General features: G+C 43.4%; 1 protein-coding gene and 1 pseudogene across 1 annotated transcript; both read left to right on the top strand.

The window, feature by feature from the left end:
- The first annotated feature begins 1,493 nt into the window (after positions 1-1,493).
- LOC135573779 (tsukushi-like) lies at positions 1,494-2,291 on the top strand (annotated as a pseudogene).
- Positions 2,292-8,028: 5,737 nt separating this feature from the next.
- acer3 (alkaline ceramidase 3) lies at positions 8,029-25,472 on the top strand. Its single transcript, XM_029671031.2, has 11 exons — positions 8,029-8,298; positions 14,788-14,898; positions 18,248-18,300; positions 18,564-18,616; positions 18,994-19,075; positions 20,110-20,145; positions 21,008-21,066; positions 21,573-21,674; positions 22,026-22,130; positions 22,348-22,393; positions 23,014-25,472. The coding sequence occupies exons 1-11, from the start codon at positions 8,196-8,198 to the stop codon at positions 23,065-23,067; spliced, it is 804 nt and encodes a 267-aa protein (XP_029526891.1). The 5' UTR covers positions 8,029-8,195; the 3' UTR covers positions 23,068-25,472.
- Positions 25,473-25,895: the final 423 nt, after the last annotated feature.

Raw genomic sequence — 25,895 nt, 5'->3', positions numbered from 1 at the left:
ACAACCATTTACAGTATACATAAGATACAACCTAAAAATGATAATTTCTAGCTATGTTAAAATATGAGACATAATACTTGTAATCAGAATATACTATTAACATTTACATTTGATTGTTAACAGAATACATAGAAATATAATAACTTCAGAATAAATAATGCTGTAATTGAAAATTGTACACCCAAAGTAGGCTACTGCCCCTTTAAGAGCTAGAATAGATTTTGTACCCTGTTGTGAATCTCTCCAAATATGTTTTCTTCTCACACTATTCAAACCCCATTATCAATAAACAGTTTATGAAGCTCTCTTAAGCTATAGATCACATATGGCAAACAAATAATCTGAACTAAAAACTCCATACATTTTGGAATTTCTGTGTATCCTTGACAATCGCTAATCAATATCTAGAAGGAACCTGCACATCATCAACTTCTCTCTTTTGTAGCACCAATGTGAGGGTTTATAGCAGGGGAAATGGTGTTGCGGTAGTCAAGTGTGGTACAGGAATAATGACAAGCGAACCTGGGGAGCTAAAAAAGAGAACCGACCGTGGAATTCAAGCGAACTGAACTCAGACCACATCTGGAGATTGCCTCAGTTTGTTTATTAACCTCTTTTGAGGGGTCTGAGTTCCATTTGGAGTGTTCACACTGCACAAAAAAGTAAGCGAACCGGACTGAATTCAAACAATTAACTGAAACGCTTGAAAACAACCTAAGATACATTGACAGCCAGCATATTAGTAAAAATATTTGCTAGTGTTAATTGATGATATTAGACTGATATGTGTTCTTTTAACAAAAAATATTTAGTGGCTCTAAATGTAATCCCTCCATGTGAGATTATGAGCGATGCATACATGGTGGATGAATGAACACAGACGCTTTTTTGATTTACAACCATCAGGTTATGCTCCAAATACCAAATCACAATTTCTATTGAAATCCTACTTTCCGGCCTCCCGGGTGGCACAGTGGTTAAGGGTGCTGTACTGCAGCGCCAGCTGCGCCAGCTGTGCCACCAGAGACTCTGGGTTCGCGCCCAGGCTCTCTAACCGGTCGTGACCGGGAGGTCCGTGGAGCGACGCACAATTGGCCTAGCGTCGTCCGGGTTAGGGAGGGTTTGGCCGGTAGGGAAATCCTTGTCTCATTGCGCACCAGCAACTCCTGTGGCGGGCCGGGCGCAGTGCGCGCCAACCAAGGTTGCCAGGTGCACGGTGTTTCCTCCGACACATTGGTGCAACTGGCTTCCGGGTTGGATGGCGCTGTGTTAAGAAGCATTGCGGCTTGGTTGGGTTGTGTATCGGAGGATGCATGACTTTCAACCTTCGTCTCTCCCGAGCCCGTACGGGAGTTGTAGTGGATGAGACAAGATAGTAGCTACTAAAAACAATTGGATACCACGAAGTTGGGGAGAAAAAGTGGTCAAATTCAAAAATAATTAAATAAAAAAGAAATCCTACTTTCCTTAGCATTTCATCTCCTTTGACAACAGAAATATAAATTTTTTTAATGGTTAATTATCTCTGTGCATGATGATTGAACTTGACATTCAATTAATTCTAAGAGAAAAAGTGCCGATTTAAAGAGCGTAATAATGTAGGTCTTCATAGACTCCTAAATAACCAAACTCTTGTGAAATACTTGAAGAGGAATGTAATGAACTAATTAAATTAAAACATAATTAATTAAAACATTTTGCGTCTTTGCAATGTCCAGTCTCCTGGGTGTGAGGGTTTGGTTCTTGCTCATCCTCCACTGCAGCGACGGACTGCCACCCGGGCTGTCTCTGTGAAGTGGAGAGCTTCAGTCTGTTCGACAGCTTCAGCCTAACCAGGGTGGACCGTAGTGGGGTGGGCCGAGGTCATGGTCTGGTGGTCCCCATTTCCATCCCTCTGGATTCCTTCCCTGGACCTGTCCTCCAGCGCCATCCACACCACCGTCTCTGGGCCAGGGTACACCACCCTGGTCAGCATGGACCTCATTAACAACCTCCTCTCCAGACTCAACAGCAGCACCTTCTTTAGGCTGCGCTACCTGGAGACCATGGACCTGAGCCACAACACCCTGGAGGAGCTGGCCCCGGGCTGCTTCTCTGGCCTGCCCCTGGCTGACCTGAGCAGCAACAGGCTCCAAGATCTCAGCTTGTCCATCAACCTGCTGACCACGGTCATGACTAGGGATCCACAGGTGCTGAGCCCTCCTAACATCCAGATCCTCAATCTGGTAAAGAACCTTTTGAGGGCCGTGCCCAAGTTGCAGGGCCTTCCACTGAGGATTATGAGCCTATGATTATGGCCCAGATTCACAAAACACTTCTTATGCAAAAATGTAAGCAACTTCTTAAGAAAAAAAGAAAAGTTCATAAGATAGTTTGTAAATGCAATTCCTCAACAATCTTAAGATTTCATAATTTTCTTAGGAACTTCTCAAATATCTTCTTACAAATCTTCTTAAAATGTTTGTTGCTGGGCAACCGTTTTAGCTAGTTATCTAGCTAGCAATGGCAATCATGCTACCATATTTCTTACTGAGATTACTGTAAATAATCAATACTGAAACTTTCAGATGAAGTTTGTGTGAATTAAACATGTTCAATGGCTTTCATGAGCTTACTAAATAAATAAATAAAGTAACACAATAAAATAACGATGCTATATACAGGGGGTGCCAATGCCGAGTCAAGGTGTAGGGGAACTGGTTTGTTGAGGTCATTTGTACATGTAGGTAGGGGTAAAGTGACTATGCATAGACAATAAACAATGAGTAGCAGCAGTTCAAAAATAAAGGAGGGGCTGGGGTGTCAATGTAAATAGGCCTGATGGCCATTTGATTAATTGTTCAGTAGTCTTATGGCTTGGGGGTAAAAGCGGTTGAGGAGACTTTTGGGTCTAGACTTGGCGCTCTGGTACTGCTTGCCGTGCGGGAGCAGAGAGAACAGTCTATGACTTGGGTGACTGGAGTCTTTGACAATTTTTTGAGCCTTCCTCTGACACCACCTAGTATATAGGTCCTGGATGGCACGAAGCTTGGCTCTAGTGATGTACTGGGCCGTACGCACTACCCTCTGTAGCGCCTTACGGTCAGAGGCAGAGAATGTTGCCATACCAGGTTGGTGATGCAACCGGTCAGGATGCTTTCGATGGTGCAGCTGTAGAACTTTTTGAGGATTTGGGGACCCATGCCAAATCTTTTCAGTCTCCTGAGGGGGAAAATGTGTATTGTGCCCTCTTCACGACTGTCTTGGTGTATTTGGACCATGATAGTTTGTTGGTGATGTGGACACCAAGGAACTTGAAACTCTCGACCCGCTCCACTACAGCCCCGTCGTTGTTAATGGGGGTGTGATCGGCCCTCCTTCCCCTGTAGCCCACGATCATCTCCTTTGCCTTGCTCATGTTGAGGGAGAGGTTGTTGTCCTGGCTCCACACTGCCAGGTCTCTTACGTCCTCCCTATAGGCTGTCCCATCGTTGTTGGTGATCAGGCCTACCACTGTTGTGTCATCAAACTTAATGATGGTGTTGGAGTCGTGCTTGGCCACGCAGTCGTTGGTGAACAGGGAGTACAGGAGGGGACTAAGCATGCACCCCTGAGTGTCCCCAGTGTTGAGAACTGAACTAAACTTGCAGAGAGTTATGTCAAGAATGTTGTAGAAGGCTTACCATTCATCAGATGTTGGTTGACTTACTTTTCTCAAGTTCAAGCTGGTCCATCTTAATACCATCTTGGTAACATCATGATGAAGATCTAGAAGGACAAGACAGAAATTATTACCTGCACTTTATGCAGATGTGTTGTACCAAGTTTTCAATCCCTCTACTATTTTTCAGTGTACCTATAAACTGGTATTTCTGGCTATTATGTCACAGCTTCCTGAGTCCTCTATTTGTACTGGTCATCTAAACCTTTGTAAGGAACAAAGCAGTATAGGATATATTTCCCAATAAATGAATAGAATACACTTAAAAGGGCAATCTGCAGTTCAATCAATAACAAATCAATGCCCAGCCACTGTTTTGGTAAAAGGATAAGTGATGGGGCTGGAGAAATGTAACCGTTTTCAAATTCATAGACAGAGCTATGGATGCAAGGACTGACCATCGATGATATCAAAATGATAGTTTGAACCATGTTTTAAGACTATACAGTGTTTGTTTACAATTAGGCCTGTATTGTTAATGAACAATAGAGTAAAACATGCCTATATTTTGGGTTCTGATGGGGAACGACAGTTGAACTAAGCTCATGGGGCATTTTAAAGTGTCAAAAATGATTATGGTATATAAATCACCCATTTAAAAAAAATGTATTTAATTACATGGTTTAAAGTTAATTACACATTAATAACACAAATGAATTAAAAGCACAATCATTGTTGTACCATTTGCCAGGATGAGAACCCGAAAGTGGCCTATACCGCTGATACATTTAAGAAAACACTGTTGTGAATGTCGATATGTTTCTGCAGTAACCTGCCCAAGCAAACCTCACCTGTATCAGGTTGGTTGTAAACCAATGATGTGTATAAACCCTGGAGTGCTTATGCTATGTAATGGCCAATGAGAGACTTCATAGCCACCGGCCACCATATTGGTACTCCTCAGTAGGAGCAGTCCGCCATAGGAATGAATTGACTTCTACAGTATTTCAATCAAATGTATTTAGATATTTTTGTTGTTGTTGTAGTGGGGACAGTAAGGTATTCTTACTATTCCCACAAAAAAAAAGAAAAGATAGTCCCGCTAAGCTTAAACCAGATGGGAGGGCGTATCACTGCAGAGTGCTGTGGTAGCCATACTGGTTAAGTATGCCTTGAATTCTAAATAAATCACAGACAGTGTCACCAGCAAAGCACCCCCATACCATCACACCCCCTCCTCCATGCTTCACGTGGAAACCACGCATGGAGATCATCCGTTCACATGCTCTGCATCTCACAAAGACACGTCGGTTGGAACTAAAAATCTCAAATTTGGACTCATCAGACCAAAGGAAAGATTTCCACCAGTCTAATGTCCATTGCTTGTGTTTCTTGGCCCAAGCAAGTCTCTTCTTATTGGTGTCCTTTAGTATTGGTTTCTTTGCAGCAATTCGACCATGAAGGCCTGATTCACGCAGTCTCCTCTGAACACTTGATGTTGAGATGTCTGTCGGTTTTCTTTTCCTGTGACGGTCCTCATGAGAGCCAGTTTCAATATAGCATTAGAAGGTTTTTGCGACTGCACTTGAATAAACATTCAAAGTTCTTGAAATGTTCCATATTGAGTGACCTCCATGTCTTTAAGTAATGATGGAATGTCATTTTTCTTTGCTTTATTTGAGCTGTTCTTGCCATAATATGGACTTGGTATTTTACCAAATAGGGCTATCTACTGTATACCACCCCTATAGACTGAGGCCTATACCCGGAAGTGAGGCTGACCCTGACTTAGTCGGAGACTATGTCCTTCGAAAGACCAGAATGCCCGAAGCCCTGCTGGAACAGTGCTTCAGCGACCTAGAGAGCAGTAGGGAGACCAGAGAGAGGGATCCCTTATCACCATGGGAACATTGATGCGCTCAGGAGGATAAGGTAGTGGGTGCGGGTTCCCTCTCCAGAGCCTGGCGAATGTCCACATCTACGTCCTAGACCACAGGGGCTAAGACTCTAGGGGATGGGAAAGCAGGTCCTCCGGCATTCGGGTGACCAGTCCGTGATACTCATCCTTGACCATGAGATGTTGGGGTTGTGGCGTTGGAGCCTTGGGAGGCTGATCTTGTGAGCTGGTGCACTAATGATGAAGAAGGGAATGTTTTCCTGATGAATGGACTCCACGGTTAGGGTGAGTGGTGTGGTGATGAGTGTGATAATTCCAGATCCTAGTGGCCAATTATCAAGGCCTTGAAACAGAGAGCAGAGCGGGTATGAGGTGATGTTCAGAGAGGAGGCAAGGGTCTGATCAATAACGTTCCCCGCCATACCTGAATCCACTAGCGAGGTAGAAACAGTACATGAGGGACAGCCAGCTAGTGTGATCGACACTAAAAAGTGTTTGTCAGAAAATTATGAAAATGGGATACTCACACCTGCCCCAGGAGGTGGAAAATCACTTGACTGTCCCTCTGCTCTCGTGGATCCCAAGTTGGGACGTACCGGACAATGCTGAAGCTGGTGCCCCCCTTGACCACAATAGGGACAGAGCCCCAGCTGTTTCCATCTCTGTCGCTCAGGCGCGGGGAGGTGTGTGACCCCTACCTCCATGGGTTCAGGGTCTGATACAGAGTGGTCACTGAGGGAGGGAGAGAAGCGATGCGGGTACCGATGTTCCCGAAGTAGGTTATCCAGGCGGATGGCCATCACGTTCAAGGAGAGGTTGACGTCTCTACATGCCAGTTCCGTCTGGACCTCCTCGTGCAGTCCTCTTCTGAATAGCATATGGAGCCCCGGCTCATTCCATCCGCTGGATGCTGCTATTGTCCGGAAGGTGAGCGTGAACTCGGCAGCGGTCTGGTAATCCTGCCGCAGTTGGAATAGGCGCTCACCCCCCTCTCTGCCCTCCGGTGGATGATCGAAGATACCTCTGAACAGAGCCATGAACTCCTAATATGAAGCCAGTTCCTCCTCTCCTCTCTCCCAGACGGTCGTAGAGTCAGCAGAGAAATAACCGTGGCAACCTTGGACCTCTCGTGGTGGGGAGTAGGAATCCACGGCATTTCGATGGGGTTCTGTCATATTTATCCGGGAGGGATAAACGGGCATCGCTGACCTGGGCGGACTGCTGAATGGACTGGTGTGCTGGCTCGCTGGGTCTGCCGGTTGGCAGAGTACCCTCCGCTAGTTGAAGGCAACGCCTCTAGGATATGTTCAAGACGTTGAAGACTGCGAAGAACCTCTTCCATAGCCTTCTCCAGTTGTGCCAGCTGGTCATGGTGTTGACAAAGTAGGTATCCCTGTTCGCCGACTGTCTGGGAGATATCCTGATTTCCTGCTGCTTCCATTTGTCAAGGCAGTATTTTGTAAAGGAGACGCTGGGAGTCAAAAAGCAAGTGCAGGGGGTGAGTTTAATAATACAATAAACATAGATTGATACAAAACAAGAGTAGCGTCTGGACATGAAACACATAACTAATACTGCCAGGGAATGAAAGGGATTGAGAGATATAGGGGAGGTATTCAGTGAAGTGATGGAGTCCAGGTGAGTCTCATAATGAGGCGCAGGTGCGCATAACGATGGTGCCAGGTGTGCGTAATGATGGTAGTCAGAGGCAGGGATTAGTAAACCTGCGACATTGAGTGCTGGAGAGGTGGAGCGGGAGTAGACGTGACACCTACCTTATGACAACACAACTGATTGGCTCAAATGCATTAAGAAGGAAAGTAATTCCACAAATTAACTTTTAACAAGGCACACCTGTTAAATTAAATGCATTCCAGTTGACTACCTCATGAAGCTGGTTGAGAGAATGCCAAGAGTGTGCAAAGTTGTCATCAAGGCAAAGGGTGGCTACTTTGAAGCGTCTCAAATATAAAATACCTTTGTTTAACAATTTGTTTAACAATTTTTGGTTACTACATCAAATCAAATGTTATTTGTGACATGCACCTTACAGTGAAATGCTTACTTACAAGCCCTTAACCAACAATGCAGTTTTAAGAAAAATAACTAAGTAGATAAGTAAAAAATAAGAAATAAAATCGTTAAATAACAGTAGTAAAATAACAATAGCGAGGCTATATACAGGGGGTACCGGTATATGATTCCATGTGTTATTTCATAGTTGTGATGTCTTCACTATTATTCTACAATGTAGAAAATAGTAAAAATAAAGAAAAACACTGGAAAGGGTAGGTATGTCCAAACTTTTGACTGGTACTGTATATATTTTACTATGGTGTACCAAAATGGCGGCGCAGTGGCTTCAAAACAGCGCCCCCTGTCAGTCATCTAGGGTTAATACATACAATTTGTTGTAACTGAGGGGATGGAGGGCGCCTTTCGGTCATAATTCGTTAGTACTAAAGATGCTGCACTCCTCCTTAACTCACACACACACAAAAATCATTCCTTCCTCCCTCGCCCTGTAAGTGTAAACTCGTCAGACGTCATGAAACGTCATCAGAAGTGTCCACTTCATTTGAGGGCTGAGGGGATAGGGTGTGTCTTTTAAGTGTTTGGACTGCAACCACACAGAACTGCCCGATCGTTTTTTCCATCATGGCTCCATCCGCAGACAGGCTGGGATACTGGGGGCGGCCAACCTCAACGCTAGATTGGTGTGAGGATAATTATGTCGTCTCTTTCTACATCGCAGAATTCTGTAAGTACAGCTGACACCATGCTTATTGCAAAACTAGTAATAGAAAACAAAAATGAATGCAATAAATACGGATGTGGCTCCGTGCGGAAAGCCGTCTCAGAAATAGCGTAAACATTATGCCTGGTGGTGCCATTCCCGTACGCTCGCGCCAGAAGGCTAGATAATTTCTGTTATTTCTACATTTAAATACAGCTTTGATGTTTTTATACCGGTAAGGTAGAAGTTACCATTAGTGTCGTCACCTCGACCGTGCTTCTTACCTAGGGCGATGCCAGACCCACCAATGAGTCACAACTTCACTTGCACCTGCAGCCGCACCGCGCTCTTTCAAGTAGGCCTAACTGTTTACAAGTATACTACTGTAATAGGCTATCTATACTGCACATTAAAAAGTCGCTTTGCGCATGTGTACAATGAAATGCGCCACAAGATGGCTTCAGCATATAGACTCTTTCGGCAGGTAGCATAGTGGGACAGTAACCGAAAGTTTGCTGAATCGAATCCCAGAGCTGACAGAGCTACCACTTCACCAAATCTTTCCCAAACATTACTTTTCTGGCCCTCTTTTATTTTCAACTCTTAAGCTTTTCTCTTATTGAATTAAACTCCGGCATTTTCACTTTTGCCTCTGTGGAGTGACGTAAACTTCTGCCCGCTCCCAAAAACATTTGGCGATAGGCGTGTAGACTATTTGGCCTGCATACAGTTTGACCCTAAACCTTAGGCTTACGCACTAATGCCAGACAGCCTAAAATAATGAAAGAAAAACCTCAATGTAGCCTATAGATATAAATTGCACAAGAAATATACATTTCTGGATTTTTTTATGTACTGTTCTCTCTTTATTCAACCTGCCCGCCACACACGCTCTTCATCCAAACAATATTGAATGACCCTAAACCAGTCAGCCCAACGGATATAACTGGGGGGATGGCGGGTTATGAGTCAACCCACGCATCACTAATTCACACCCCTAGACTTTTTCGTATTTTGTTGTTACAGCCTGACTTTAAAATTGATTAAATGAGGTTGTTCTTTCACTGGCCTACACACAATAATCCACAATGTCAAAGTATAATGATGTTTTTTGATTATGTTCTACAAATGCAAAAAAAAAAATGAAAAGCTGAAATGTCTTGAATCAACAAAAAAAAAGGTACTGTATTCAACCCCTTTGTTATGGCAAGCTTAAACATGTTCAGGAGTAAAAATGTGCTAAACAGGTCACATACGTTGCATGGACACAATAGTGTTTAACATGATTTTGGACTGACTACCTCATGTCTGTACCCCACACATACAGTAATCTGTAAGGTCCCTCAGTCGAGCAGTGAATTTCAAACACAGATTCAAACACAATGAACAGGGAGGTTTTCCAATGCCTCACAAAAAAGGGCACCTATTGGTAGATGTGAAAATAAAAAAGCAGACATTGAATATCCCTTTGCGCATGGTGAAGGTTGGAGGGTGTATCAATACACCCACTACAAAGATACAGGTGTCCATCCTAACACAGTCACCAGAGAGGAAGGAAACTGCTCAGGGATTTCCCCATGAGGCCAATGGTGACTTTAAAACAGTTAGTGTTTAATGGCTGTGATAGGAAAAAATGTGGATGGATAAACATTGTAGTTACTCCACAATACTAACCTAATTGACAGAGTAAAAAGGACAGAATACAAATATACAAAAATAACATCCCAATGTTCATCTCCCAGGACAAACTAGCTAGAAACAGCTAGCTAATGTCTATAAATGTTTCATATGTGTTTTGACCTGCCCCCAAATTAATGTAGTTTGTTCACAATTGGTTTTGATATTTTAATCTGCGTATCATGATCGCGTCTGAAGATAAACACAAAATACTTCGACCAGGGCGTGACAGAACCCCCCCCCCCCCCCCTAAGGTGCGGACTCCCGAACGCACCTCAAAACAACAGGGAGGGTCCGGGTAGGCGTCTGTCCATGGTGGCGGCTCCGGCGCGGGACGTGGACCCCACTCAGTCAATGTCTTTGTCCCCTCTCCTCGCGTCCCTGGATAGTCCACCCTCGACGCCGACCATGGCCCAGTAGTCCTCACCCAGAACCCCACTGGACTGAGGAGCAGATCGGGACTGAAGGGCAGCTCGGGACTGAGGCAGCTCGGGAGTGAGAGAAAGCTCGGGAGTGAGAGGAAGCCCAGGCAGGTAGATAGATCTACCAGATCCTGGCTGACTGGTGGTTTCAGCAGATCCTGGCCGACTGGCGGATCCTGGCCGACTGGCGGATCCTGGCCGACTGGCGGATCCTGGCCGACTGGCGGATCTGGAAGAGTCTGGCCGACTGGCGGATCTGGAAGAGTCTGGCCGACTGGCGGATCTGGAAGAGTCTGGCTGACTGGCGGATCTGGAAGAGTCTGGCGGATCTGGAAGAGTCTGGCTGACTGGCGGATCTGGAAGAGTCTGGCTGACTGGCGGATCTGGAAGAGTCTGGCTGACTGGCGGATCTGGAAGAGTCTGGCTGACTGGCGGATCTGGAAGAGTCTGGCTGACTGGCGGATCCTGGCAGACTGAAAGATCTGGCTGCTCCATGCTGACTGGCGGCTCTGGCGGCTTCTTACAGACTGGCAGCTCCTTGCAGACTGGCAGCTCCTTGCAGACTGGCTGCTCCATGCAGACTGACAGCTCTGGCTGCTCCATGCAGACCGACAGCTTTGGCTGCTCCATGCAGACCGACAGCTTTGGCTGCTCCATGCAGACCGACAGCTCTGGCTGCTCCATGCAGACCGACAGCTCTGGCTGCTCCATGCAGACCGACAGCTCTGGCTGCTCCATGCAGACCGACAGCTCTGGCTGCTCCATGCAGACCGACAGCTCTGGCTGCGCTGAACAGGCAGGAGACTCCAGCAGCGCTGTAGAGGAGGAAGGCTCTGGCTGTGCTGAACAGGCGGGAGACTCCGGCAGCGCAGGAGAGGAGAAAGGCTCCGGCAGCGCTGGAGAGGCGAGGCGCACTGTAGGCCTGATGCGTGGTGCTGGCACTGGTGGTACTGAACCAAGGACACGCACAGGAAGCCTGGTGCGGGGAGCTGCTACCGGAGGGCTGGGGTGTGGAGGTGGTACTGGGTAGACCGGACCGTGCAGGCGCACTGGAGCTCATGAGCACCGAGCCCGTCCAACCTTACCTGGTTGAATGCTCTCGGGCGCCCTGCCAGTGTGGCGAGGTGGAATAGCCCGCACTGGGCTATGCAGGCGAACCGGAGACACCGAGCGCAAGGCTGGTGCCATGTAAGCCGGCCCAAGGAGACGCACTGGGGACCAGATGCGTAGAGCCGGCTTCATGGCATTTGGCTCGACGCTCAATCTAGCCCGGCCGATACGCGGAGCTAGAATATACCGCACCGGGCTATGCACCCGCACTGGGGACACCGTGCGCACCACTGCATAACACGGTGCCTGCCCGGTCTCTCTAGCCCCCCGGTAACCACAGGAAGTTAGCGTAGGTCTCCTACCTAGCGTAGCCCTACTCCCTGTGAGCCCCCCCCAATACATTTTTGGGGCTGACTCTCGGGCTTCCATCCGCTACGCCGTGCTGCCTCCTCATACCTGCGCCTCTCAGCTTTCTCCGCCTCCAGTTCTTCCTTGGGGCGGCGATATTCTCCAGGCTGAGCCCAGGGTCCTTTACCGTCCAGTTCGTCCTCCCATGTCCATTTCTCCAGGTAGTGCAGCCTCTCCCACTGCAGCTGCTGCTGCTCCTGCTGCTGCTGCCTCTGTTGCCTCTCCTGTGGCTCCTGCCTGTTGACACACTGCTTGGTCCGTTTGTGGTGGGTGATTCTGTAACGGTTTTCTAGGTGTGAAGGAGAGTCGGACCAAAATGCAGCGTGTAGATTGCGATCCATGTTTAATGAACAAACGTAAAACACGAATCAATATTAAACACTACAAAAAACAACAAACGTGGAAACGTAACGAGAACCGAAACAGCCTATACTAGTGTAAACTAACACAGCGACAGGAACAAGGACACTAAGGACAATCACCCACAAAACAACCAAAGAATATGGCTGCCTAAATATGGTTCCCAATCAGAGACAACGATAAACACCTGCCTCTGATTGAGAACCACTCCAGACAGCCATAGACTTTGCTAGATCACCCCACTAGCTACAATCCCAATACATACCAAAACCCCAAGACAAAACACACCACAATACAAAAACCCCATGCCACACCCTGGCCTGACCCAAACATGAAGATAAACACAAAATACTTCGACCAGGCCGTGACAGCGTCTGGTGGTTTGTCCATCCACACCAGACGCGATCTTGATACGCAGATTAAAATATCAAAACCAACTGTGAACCAACTACATTAATTTGGGGGCAGGTCATGCGATGGTGCACACGGACTCACGTGCGGGGCTGGTTTAGTCAGCATGTTACACAGGCACCGCAGCATTTTTCTATTCATGATAATTATCTTTAACACTAAGAGCTCCATTCCATTGCAAGATAAAAAACCTGCAACTCAGCATTCGTAATTTGCTTTTGGATACCCTTTTGAATGATATGAGCGATAAAAGATTGTGAGTGCAGCAGTAAAACTCCGTCTATGCTAGTTCTATCTCACTCGAGTTATGAGGGGGTCCTTGGTGAATTTTCTATTACAAAAGAGATCCCTGGCCCCAAAAAGTTTGAGAAACTCTGCCCTACAGGCTTTCTGAGAATCCCACACCCACTGTCCTGTTATGGCAAAACTCCATGATAATACAGTTGGCTTTATTATGTTTTTAATGATGCCAATTTTCGAAACTGCCAAGTGGGTCAGAATTAGCTGTGTTTAACTACTGCTCTTTTAGTTTTCTCTCGCTATCTCTGACTCACCCATGACCCACATTACACTGAGTGACCCAACACTCGTCTTCTCTCCTTGACCTTGGAAAGGTGAAAACACTAGATTGAATGACTATTCACATGCATAATATGAAGGATTTAAAAAAAAATTATTAAAAAGCATCTAACCTAGAACTAATACTCTGATAACAGAACACTTGCTCTTACGTAGCTTTTATAAATGTGTAGAACACTGTATTATTAAAGTGACCATGTCACTGATACTCCACACGACCAGTAGAGTTTGAAGCAATGGTTGGTTTGGCTCTTAAATTGGGTCCCAAGTTGTAGAATAAAAGGCCTGGGATGTGCAACGTCAAATAAATCTAATGTGGAAGACAGACAAAGAGGCAACCACAATTTTTTTACCCTCATTGTGTGGCATACATGTGCTATATCTCAGTTTTCAGAACCTCAGCAGAGCTGAATAATAGTAGCGCTGCTTGCAGCATCGAGGGAGATCAGAATACATTCAACAGGAGATTCTCCTCATGTTTGGTTAAAGTTAAACTAATGAAAACGTTAAACAGGAAAGTTCTTGGCATTGTACTGACTACAGCACCTTGGGGATTGCCTAATGCTATTTGACCTGAAGTCAGTCAGCCTAATGTACAACACAACTTACTAATGTAGGGCACCAGCCTAATGTTAAACATAAATATTGTGCAACAGACATCCAATATTCCTTAGTCTTGTACATATATTTGTAAGAATATGATTTCAAGAATCCTTTACTTTTGTATCCAGCAGCTAAGCAAGCAACAAATACAGTACAACAGTGTAGCAGTGTTAACTGAACAACAAACTGAGTTAGCCCTCAGAGCTCTTGCCTCTTGCATATAAGCCCCAACTTGAAACAACATTCTAATCATTAGCATCGTTGATCATCAACCATCACTTGGTGTTGTGAAATCTTCAAATTAAATATGTTACCTTTATTTAACCAGGCAAGTGAATTTAAGAACCAATTCTTATTTACAATGATGGCAAGAGGCAAAATGCCTCCTCTGGGGACGGAGGCTGGGATAGAAAAAAACTATGGAAGACAAAACGGACAACACAGACAGAAGACAGTGGCGACTGCACAAATACAACAGCAAACAAACAGTGGATGTGTGTGTGTGCAGGCATGTTCGTTTGTGGTGTGTGTGAAGTAAAACAACATGCTTCGTTACATAAGCAACTAGTGACATCTAGTAACAACTACATGTCTTAACAACCTGTTCATCTATTTGTCCCTTGACCTCATCCAGGGACACCAGGTCCTGTAGTTTTAGGTTGGCTTGGAGGAGATTCCAAGACCAGGGGGCTGAGAAATTAAAGGACCATGCTTTTATGCATTTTTCTTTCGAGCCAGAAGACAGCATAGATAAAATGGCAGTTTTCCTGAAATGGCCTTGTAAATAAATAACTCATTTCACCAGTCTAAATCTTACTGATTTTATAAATTGGACCTGCTTACAGAAAGTAAACACTATTCTTTCTCTAGTTTTCCATCTGCTAAGAGACACACTGTTAGAAATTCTATCAGACATCAAATGATTGTGGTTGTTTGCTATCATACACTACACGCTGTCTTGTCTTCCTCTGACAGTTGCTCTGTTTGTTATCTTGTTGTACAGGGAACACTGTCAGCAACCTCATTATGATCCTGCCTCCCATCTACGGTGCCATCCAGACGTATAAAGACGGCCTAGAGTTCCGCTACGTCTACTCTTTTCTGGGACTGGCAGGTAGGTGCTCCATACACATCAGGAACTATTAGTATGATTTACTAATATTTTATAATACAAATGAGGAGTTTATATCCTAAATGCTATATCCACCCATTTTTCCCATGTGTTTTTTCATCAGAAATCGTTGCCTATGGGTACGTTTGTGTGTGTGTAAAATATTACTGATCTCTGATTTTTATTTAATACATTTTTGATATGTATTTTTATTTTTACGCTATACATTATATCCATTGTTTAGCTGGAATGGAATGCTTGATCCGGTATGCTGAGTATACAAAACATTAAGATCACCTGCTCTCTCCATGACATAGACTGACCAGGTGAATCCAGGTGAAAGCTATGATCACTTATTAATGTCACTTATTAAATCCACGTCAATCAGTGTAAATGAAGCGGAGAAGACGGGTTGAAGAATGATATTTAAAGCTTGAGACAACTGAGACATGGATTGTGTATGTGTGGCATTCAGAGTGTGAATGGACAAGACAAAAAAATGCAAGTGCCTCTGAATGGGATATGGTAGTAGGTACCAGATGCACCGGTTTGTATTAAGAACTGCAATGCTGCTGGGTTTGAAACGCTCAAAAGTTTCCCATGTCTATCAAGAATGGTCCACCGCCCAAAGAACATCCAGCCAACTTGACACAACTGTGGGAAGCGTTTGAGTCAACATGGGCCAGCATCCCTGTGGAACGCTTTCGACACCTTGTAGAGTCAATGCCCTGATGAATTTAGGCTGTTCTGAGGGCAAAATGTACAGTACTAGTCAAAAGTTTGGAAACATACTCATTCCAGGGTTTTTCTTTATTTTTACTGTTTTCTACATTGCAGAATACTAGTGAAGACCATAACTATGAAATAACACATATAGAATCATGTAGTAACCAAAAAAGTGTTAAACAAAAATATATTTAAGATTCTTCAAAGCCACCCTTCGCCTTGACAGCTTTGCACACTCTTGACATTTTCTGAACCAGCTTCACCTGGAATCCATTTAAATTAACAGGTGTGCGTTGTTAAAAGTTAAATAGTGGAATGTCTTTCCTTAATGTGTTTGAGATAGCCCTATTTGGTAAAATAGTCCATATTATGGCAAGAACAGCTCAAATAAGCAAAGAGAAATGACAGTCCATCATTACTCTAAGACATGAAGGTCAGTCAATACAGAACATTTCAAGAACGTTACGTTTCTTCAAGTGCTGTCGCAAAACCCATCAAGCGCTATTATGAAACTGGCTCTCATGAGGACTGCCACAGGAAAGGAAGACCCAGAGTTACCTCTGCTGCAGAGGATAAGTTCATTAGAGTTAACTGCACCTCAGATTGCAGCCCAAATAAATTCTTCACAGAGTTTAAGTAACAGACACATCTCAACATCAACTGTTCAGAGGAGACTGCATGAGAGAGACATCTCCCTCAATGTCAACAAAACGAAAGAGCTGATCGTGGACTACTGGAGACAGCAGAGAGAACACTCCTCCATCCACATCGATGGAGCTGCAGTGGAGTGGGTCAAAAGCTTCAAGTTCTTCCGCGTGCACATCACTGAGGTCCTAAAATAGTCCCTCCACACCGACAGAGTGGTGAAGAAAGCACAACAGCAGGGCTCTACGCTGACCTTTTTTACAAGGAGCATACGTGTAGTTTGGAAAATGTAGGCGCACACAAAGAAATGTAGTATTTCAATGAAAAATATGAGGTAATAAAGCTAGAATCCTTCATTCTTCTAGGGGCACTGGTGCGCCTAAATAAAAAATCCAGTTCGCAAAGAAAAATATTTAGGCCATTTGCGAGTAATATGGTTGCCCTGTAGAGCCCCGAACAGACCCTTTTCGACCTCAGAAATGTCTCAGCCCCTAAGACCCTCACAAATGTCTACAGATTCACTTTTGAGAGCATTCGGTCTGACTGTATTACTGCCTGGTATGGCAACTGCACTGTCCACAACCGCAAGGCTCTCCAGAGGGAGAGCACACTGCCTGTCCTCCAGGACATCTACAGCACCCGGTGTCACAGGAAGGCCAAGAAGATCAAGGACCTCAGCCACCCGTGCCACAGCCTATTCACCCCGCTACCAGGTATAGACAGTACATGTGCATCAAAGCTGGGACCGAGAGACTGATCGAAGCTGTTTATCTCCAGGGCATCACACTGTTAAACAGTCATCACTAGTCGGCCTCCGCCTAGTAACCTGCCCTGAACCTTACACTGTCACTAGTTGGTTACCACCTGGTACTCTACCCTGCACCATAGACTTGCTGCCCTATGTACCTAGAGTCATTGAACACTGGTCTACTTTAATGTTTTCATACTATTTTACCCACTGAGTGTACCAAACATAAGGAACACCTTCCTAATATTGAGTTGCACCTCCCCCTTTTTCCCTCAGAACAACCTCAATTTGCCTGGGCATAGATTCTACAAGGTGTCCACAGGGATGCTGGCCAATGTTGACTCCACTGCTTCCCACAGTTGGCTGGATGTCCTTTGGGTGATGGACCATTCTTGATACAAACGGGAAACTGTTGAGCGTGAAAAACCCAGCAGAGTTGCAGCTCTTGACACAAACCTGTGCACCTAATACCATACCCCATTAAAAGGCACTTAAATGTTTTGTCTTGCCCATTCACCATCTGAATGGCACACATACACAATACATGTTTCAATTGTCTCAAGGCTTAAAAATCCTTTAACCTGTCTCCTCCCCTTCATCTACACTGATTGAAGTGGATTTAACATGTGACATAAATAAGGGATAATAGCTTTCACCTGATTCACCTGGTCAGCCTATGTCATGGAAAGAGCAGGTGTTCTTAATTTTTTGTATACTAAGTGTTCAGTATGTATATACTGTATTCTAGTCATGGCTCATCTTATATAACTACTGTTGTATACACATGTTCTATTCATATACTGTCTATACATTCCATTTATTTTATATTGCTCGCTCTGATATTTCTTCATATTATTTTCCTTAATTTGTTGATTATGTGTATTGTTATTGTATTGGTAGATATTAATGTACTGTTGGTGATAGAAACATAAACATTTCGCTGCACCTGCAATAAAATCTGCAAATCTGTGTAAGCGACCAATACATTTTAATTTGATTCACTTGTACATTAAGCTGCCTCATACTCCAGAAACAGGAGATGGGCTCCTGCTCCTATGAGCCGTTCAGGCTCGTACAAGCCAAGGCTTGTGTAAGGCTACTTACAGTACTTACTCCTACTTCATAGTATTTTAAAAGGACATCATCAAGATGCCTTCCTGTTTATTTGAGTGAATGGTTTGAATGTCTGTGCTTCCTGCTGCTTGTTTGATGTGATCTCTTCTTCTGTTCCAGCTGTTGGCATTGGTTCCTGGTGCTTCCATATGACGCTGCAATATGAGATGCAGGTGAGCTGACTTTTAGTATCTAAAAATAAATTGTGATTCGTCAGCACACTGTATGCATCCACCATTGAAGAGTTGTGTTCTCATAATCACATGGACCTTTTCAGCTGTTAAGGATATAAAAAATGATACCTCATCATTTCCTGAAGAATGCACATGCAGTTCGGTCAGACACTGGAGTCAACAGACAACAATAGTCTTGTCTTGGCTCGTGCCGACCATCCCATTATACATCACTCTCTGTCTCTGCTGTCTGACCCCCACAGTTGCTGGATGAGCTGCCAATGATCTACAGCACCTGTGTCTTTGTCTACTGTCTGTAAGTACCCAACATAATGGATTTACGCTCTTCAGCTTTCACAGTGCCAATGCCATTGAGCAGCCCAGGTCAAAAGCTCACTGAAAGTAATTTGAGGGCAATATAAAATGTAATGTGATAAATGAAAAGTGAATCCAACCCTCCAATTGATCCACCCTAAGAAAGCACATATTGTGTCTCTCTCGTGGTTGTAGATGCCATGTAACTGAGCTGATGTCTATGGATTCAGCGGCACTTAGAGTTCCTCCATTTCAACTGGGGCATCTTTCATCATCTTTGTCTCCATCCTTCTCAAAAGCCTTACTGTATACAGTATGTCTATAATTACAAATATGTGTCATGAGAGGAATGATAATTTAATTCATTTTTTGTTACAGATATGAATGCTTCAAGCAAGAAAACACTCTGAGTTTATTTCCTATCACATTGTTATTGTTCTTCAGTGTCTCAGTCAGTGTGGTGAGTGTCTCATAAATCCCACAGTCAGGTCAAAAATTATTGGTGCCCTTGATAAAAATGATATTATTCTAATGCATTTGCTCAGACATATATGCATATACACCACTACAGCTGTAGGATCTTAATTTGATCACTATTTTATTGCTGAGAATTTTCGTGCACAGCAGGAAATGCAAAAGTGTAGTCAATTCAAGGTTTAAAAAGGCTTCTAAAGTTTGTAATTTCCACTTTAAAATGGCAGACTTGATTTGCCCTACTGAAAAATGCATCAACCCCTCCAACATTTTTTCATTAGTTATAATCCACATAATAATTGTCATTTCCTGTTGCTGCAGTATTATTTTCCTGCTGTACCAAACTGGCTCATATTTAAGATCCTACATCTATACCACTATTAGGGCAACAATTCAGTTTAAAACCACTGGAACAGTGGACAACTTTTCTGTTATTGGACGAAGGTGTATCTTGTCCCCACGTACAGTAAGGAAGATGGTTCGGGAGGCAAAGGGCCAAAGCTGGAGAGCTTTTTTTTTTCATATATCTTCCGGTGACCAAGTTTACACCACCTCCATGTTCTCTGGAAGGGTTGCCAGAAAACATACTTTATTGAGAGCAAACAACAAATGTAAACGCCTGGAGTTTGCTAAAATGCATTGGCACTTGGATTGGAACTGGTGTTGTGGTCAAATAACATGAAAATAGAGCTCTTTGGCCACGCACACCAGTGGTGGGTTTGGCATCGAAAGAAAGCTGCATATGCAGATTATTTTTGATTTAGATTTTTTTGCTTGTTGAACAAAATCTTTCTCTGAGCAATTGTATTAGTATAAAATAATAGAATTTAAAAAATGTGCATACAATATAGCTCACTATTTGTATTTATTTTATAAAGTATTTTTTTTCCTCTTCTTTACCAAGGGTGCCAATAATTTTGGACCTGACTGTAACTGTTGTGTCCATTTTCATTCCATTACTGTATGTCAATAACTAATGTCACTATCTGCACTCTCCTTTTTTCTCTTTTTTTCCCCCAGGTGTATTTACAATGGAAAGAGCCAGTATTTCACCAGGTAAGAGAGAGTACATTTGCACTCTTCAGTGAGCATGCTCTTTGTTTGGTATTAGGTTTCACTGTTTCAGTAGTAAATATTGCCCCTGGCTAAAAGTGGAAACAGCCAGACATGAGGTCCTGTTAGATTGCTATTGTGGCATGTCACTTCAGATGTCTCTGTGCAGTTGTATTCAGCAATGCAATATATTTCAGCGTTGTCACTTGTCGTACAACATGTCATACACCACCTATTTGACTATCGCTTTGACTAATCTTATATGCCCAGGTTACACTTATATAAACTCCTCTCTAGCATACCACCACAATAGCCAGTGTTGCTGTGGATATTGAGAGTCTAGAGAAGTGTCTGTGTTGCTTGACAACAACAGAAACAAAGTGACAAAGCAGCCTTTGTTTACACTTCAGAGCCCCCTCTGCTTAACCTACTGCTCCATGGTGGCACACGTTTAGTCATAAACATTTGCTCAACAGTCTGTTTTGGAGGACGTTATAGTGTCAGCATATTGTTTCAACTAGTTGGTGTTTCACACCAAGCTGATGCGTGTAGTTTGATTTGCTACTCATTTAGATACAACACACGAACTGTGACCATCCATTTATACGTCTCATCAACCATCACAAAAGAGCAGTCTTTATTTGAGCATGGATTTAGCACAACCTCGTGTTTGAACCTTGTACATGCTGTGTTATCCTTTTTTAGGGGTTGAGCAGTCTGGTTGAAAACGTGTGCATTACACACCTCGTACTTAATTTCACCTTTGTTCTAGTGAAAACACCAGAATTAGGCTACTTTAAAATATGACACAGATCTGAATTTGGTTGCTTTTCAAAACTAAAGATTCTTCTTTTTGTGTCCTTAGGTCATGTATGGTGCGCTTGTAGCCTGCTTGGTGATGCGTTCTATCTTCATAGTTACATGGTATGTGGCAATGTGGTAGCATCATGGCTCAGTAGTTTGGGAAACTAATTGATAACTAAGATGTCAACAGTACATTTGTTGTCCTTACAACGTTTGAATTGTATAATAGCCACTCACCATTGGATACTGCTATTATGCTGATATTTGTGGTTCTGGATGACAACGTTTTCAGAAACCTCAGTACGAAGTAGGGCATAGGAGGCTGGTGGGAGGAGCTCATTGTAATGCTCATTGTAAAGCTCATTGTAATATGCTCATTGTAATGCTCATTGTAAAGCTCATTGTAATGCTCATTGTAAAGCTCATTGTAATGGCTGAAATAGAAATAGAACGGAGTCAAACGTGGTTTCCATATGTTTGATGCGTTTGATACCGTTCCATTGATTCCATTCCACCCATCACAATGAACCTGTCCTCCCATAGCTCAACCCACCAGCCTCCTCTGAAGTAGGGCTATGTTATAACATTGTTTATACATCTCATATGACTTTGTATTTTAACTGCAGGGTCTACCCCTGGCTCAAACCTATGTGTTACATCTCCCTGAGTGTCTTCCTGCTGGGGTTCCTGTTGTGGAACATTGATAATCTGGCATGTGACTCACTCAGGTAAATATACAAACAATTTGCACATGCTGACATCAGAATATGGACATCCATTTCCCTAGATGTAGGATCTCAATGTTGAAGGAGAACTTTCCTGCAATGCAAAAATGTTTTTAACTTGGCCTGTATTTGAGGTTTAAAAAGACTTCTGAAGTTTGTAATTTCCACTTTAAAATTTCAGACTTGAATTTCCTTTAACATTTTTAATCAATCTCTACAAAAATGGCCAATATTTATAATCCTTTCCTGTTGCTGCAGGATTATTTACCTGCTGTAGCAAACTGTCTCAAATTAAGATTCTACGTTTGTAGACAGAATCAAATGTAAAACTCTCTACTCCTCACTCTCCTTTAGATCCACCAGACAGAGATTGCCCCCTGTTGTTGGGGCGGTGACACAGTTCCATGCCTGGTGGCACATCCTCACAGGCCTGGGCTCCTACCTACACATACTCTTCAGGTAAACTATCCAGTGAACCGTCTATATTCTACAGGTCTTATAAAGCTTCTACTGTGTTTGTTTGCTCATTGTATTTGTTCCCACTAAAATTGATTGATTCTGCTTGAAGAACATAATTAGATTAAGAACAGACTGGTAATCTTGAGTAGGGATATGGTCAGATGATTTCTACAAGAATGTGTTACTGAAAAATGTATTATGTTCTGTTGTCATGTAGCCTCCAGATACGGTCAATCTACCTCAAACACAGACCAAAAGTAAAGGTAAGCGTGCTCTCATCCTCCCAGTTCTTCAACACATCCCAGTTCTATGCTTGTGTATACAGATGTAGGCTCTACAAGTCTTACTTGCGACAGGGTGATCAAATCAAGACCCCCACACCTAGAGAGCGTGAGGTTTTGAGCAGAAGATGACTCTGCTATCTCCCCTCTTCAGTGTGTTGTTGTTAAGTTGTCCTGTACAGTCCAACAATATTTATCCCGAACGTTCCTCTTTAAGTAGATTATTGGTGTTGGGAATAGAAAATATAGTTGAGTATGTGTAGTGTGACATTCAGTCATGACATTCAATCAGTCATAACTAACTTCTATGGTATGCATTTATGGACTGAGGGTTATGATAAGGAATTTTTTGGGGATGCAATTTCTATACAATAGCTATCTTCATATACATAACGGCTGCATGCAGGGATGTATGTATGCCTGCCCACTGTTGGGCAGAGCCCCCCTCCATCCTTCTCTAATACTCATCATACCTGAAGATCATTCAGAATCAGAACTTCAGGTTATGATACACAAGAGGTTTTTCAAATTAAGATCCTACATCTGTATGGCACCATAATATCAACAATAACCTAACACTCGTCCACAATGTGTTCAATCAGTTTATATGTGGAGTGTGGCCCATGTTGCACATGGAGGCTCAGAAGACAAGCTGAGTGGCTGGGGACCATGAAGGAGGGTGACTACCATACAACAGGCATCAGCAAAGGGACCTGACCTGCCAGTCTGCCAACTCCCCCTCTGCTGTCTCTGGGACACATACTGTACACCCCACTACCAGAGGTCTGGCAGGTCACCCCCCCCAACCTACCACTCCAGGGACCCTTTTGTTTCACACTGTGTGGATTTGCCAAGTACAGCAAGGCGTTGAGAGTTGATATGGAATGATTTTTACTCTTTCATCGATCACAATCGGATTTTCATGGTGATGTTGTAGTGTTTTTGTTTTTAAGTTCTCAAACATTTTGAATGCATTAATGTACATACTTTCCTGTATGTCGATGCATATATGATATGTAGCTGCCCTGCCCGAACATGGATATTTTCTGGAATAAGATTAGGAAAAAAGACAATAGTCATAAGAACACATCTAAATTATATTAGTGTATGTATTATAAAATTCAATATGATACTTTAGCATATTCACAAACCATAATAATGTCAAATGGTCAGGTTGAGCTGGCTGTATTTTTCATTGGTTATGTTTAGACCCGGGAACTGGTTTATACTACCCTATTTTTTTCAATATAAATGAGCAGGCACTCTTATCCAGAGAGACTTAAGCCTTCCGCATGCTTTGGTTCGGCTGATGTTTAGCCGAACAAGTGTTCATATACTCCCTTAAAAGACCTTCGCTTGAGCCTCCCGAGTGGCGCAGAGGTCTAAGGCAGTGCTAGCTGTGCCACTAGAGATCCTGTTTCGAGTCCAGGCTCTGTCGCTGCTGGCCACGACCGGGAGACCCATGGGGCGGTGCAGAATTGGCCCAGCGTTGTCTGGGTTAGGGGAGGGTTTGGCCGGCTGGGATGTCCTTGTCCCATCACGCTCTAGCGACTCCTGTGGTGGGCCGGGCACATGCACGCTGACACGGTTGCCAGGTGTACAGTGTTTCCTCCGACACATTGGTGCGGCTGACTTCCGGGTTAAGTGGGCATTGTGTCAAGAAACAGAGTGGCTTGGCTGGGTCGTGTTTCGGGAGGACACGCGGCTCTCGACCTTCGCCTCTCCCGAGTCTGTATGGGAGTTGCAGTGATGAGACAAGACTGTAACTATCAATTGGGGAGAAAAAGAGGTTTAAAAAAATAAATGCCCTTCGCTTGAAAAAAGCAGAAATTACTACTGTTTGTCCATATTGAAACTCCGTAGCCAGTAAACACTTTCTCAAAATAGTCCAAAATTAATGATAACTCAAGAAATGTTTCATTAATTTTGACATTTTTTCTGAGGAGATCTTAGTTGCTCAACTTTACATCTAAAATGTTTGGTGCAGTATTTCTCAAGTGAAATAATTAGCATGAAAACGATTCATCTCCAGTTGAATGACAGCAAACATGAAGCATTAACAATGACAGCATTGAAGAATCCCTACTGTTGACCAATCACCGACGAAGGAGCATAAAGTTTGGTTACCGACTTTGGCTACCGACTTTGGCTTCCATCTAAAAATGTTTGTGCACGAACAGCCCAAAAAGACCAAAACAAAGAAAAAAGTCATAACTGTTTCGGATGGGAAGCCTGCAGACACCGTTAGTTAGTGCATTCATCTTGAGATACCTAGGTCAGACAACCATATATCACAGTCATAGTAAGTACATTTTTCCTCAAAGAAGTTATCAGCAAATGTCAGTGCTAGTAGGAAAACACAAGTGCATAAGCATGAATTAAATGTCTTATTTAAGATACTTTTTGAAGAGGTAGTGTTTCAGACATTTTTGGGAAATTGGCAGGGACTCTGCTGTCCTGACGTTAGGGGGAAGCTTGTTCCATCATTGGGGTACCAGAACAGAGAAGAGTTTTGACTGGGCTGAGTGGGAGCCGACACCCCGTTGTGGTGGGAGGCCCAAGACACCAGAGGTGGCAGAGGTTCCCTTCTCTAAGGGAATCTGGTCTAGATGATACAGTGTGCTGGTTACAGACAGGACTGAAACAGAGACGGCAGGGAAAGGTATAATAAATCAATTATATTGACTACAGTATATATGTCCTCTGCAACGTCTTGGTAACACAGGAACACTCTGACTTCAATGACATTTATTTAATCTATGCCAAGACTGCAGTTGCATTATACTTGCAAAATGTGAAGTTGTTTAGGTATTTTTACATTTACATGTCCATGTGTTTTATGATTTACTTGATTAATATTAACAAATCGACGGGAGATTATACAAGTTAAGGATTGTTCCATTTTAAAAAATACAGTCACGTTGTTATAGTGGGAATTTCAAGGATACAGGGTAATTATTTTCATGTGTATGTCTTTTTATTTGCCAACGCAAAAGATCATGAAGAAAGTTTACCTGAAATAAAGATATCTGCACACGCCTTGGTGTTGCTGCCAAAAGGAGGAATGAGAAAATAGTGTTTTGACTGACCACTGAACATTTCTGACCACTGTTCTACAGACTGGATCATCTGGACATGTATGTTTTCAGATGGATTTGCCAATTAATATCCATTATTTAACTCTATCTAGCAATGAATACAGGTATCTGCATGTCTGCCATTAAATAATTATCATTGTCCTGTATTACCACACACACATATTTGCTTCAAGGATGAGACCTCTGAACCTGTTTGTATCTACTGTACCCGTCTGTTCATGCACTGCAGTTCTAGTGATGGATTCCAACACGTTCTCATTCCTTACGGCCACTAGATGGCAAGGATTGCCATATTTCAGTTTGAGGCTATATGTACATTTACCAAAGGATCCTGTTCTGTGAAACCCTGGATAAATGCTGTAATTTTACAATGCAGTATTCTGGGG

Source organism: Oncorhynchus nerka, linkage group LG10 (genome assembly GCF_034236695.1).
Source record: "Oncorhynchus nerka isolate Pitt River linkage group LG10, Oner_Uvic_2.0, whole genome shotgun sequence".
Taxonomy (NCBI): domain Eukaryota; kingdom Metazoa; phylum Chordata; class Actinopteri; order Salmoniformes; family Salmonidae; genus Oncorhynchus; species Oncorhynchus nerka.
This window is presented reverse-complemented; position numbering and strand designations above follow the sequence as displayed.

Bases quoted from the DNA above. Each gene is read 5' to 3' on its own strand.
- acer3 (XM_029671031.2), top strand. From the start codon at position 8,196: ATGGCTCCATCCGCAGACAGGCTGGGATACTGGGGGCGGCCAACCTCA. The intron at 18,617-18,993 runs GTAAGTACCCAA...TTTTTGTTACAG, and splicing joins TGTGTCTTTGTCTACTGTCT to ATATGAATGCTTCAAGCAAG. The intron at 19,076-20,109 runs GTGAGTGTCTCA...TTTTTCCCCCAG, and splicing joins TCAGTGTCTCAGTCAGTGTG to GTGTATTTACAATGGAAAGA.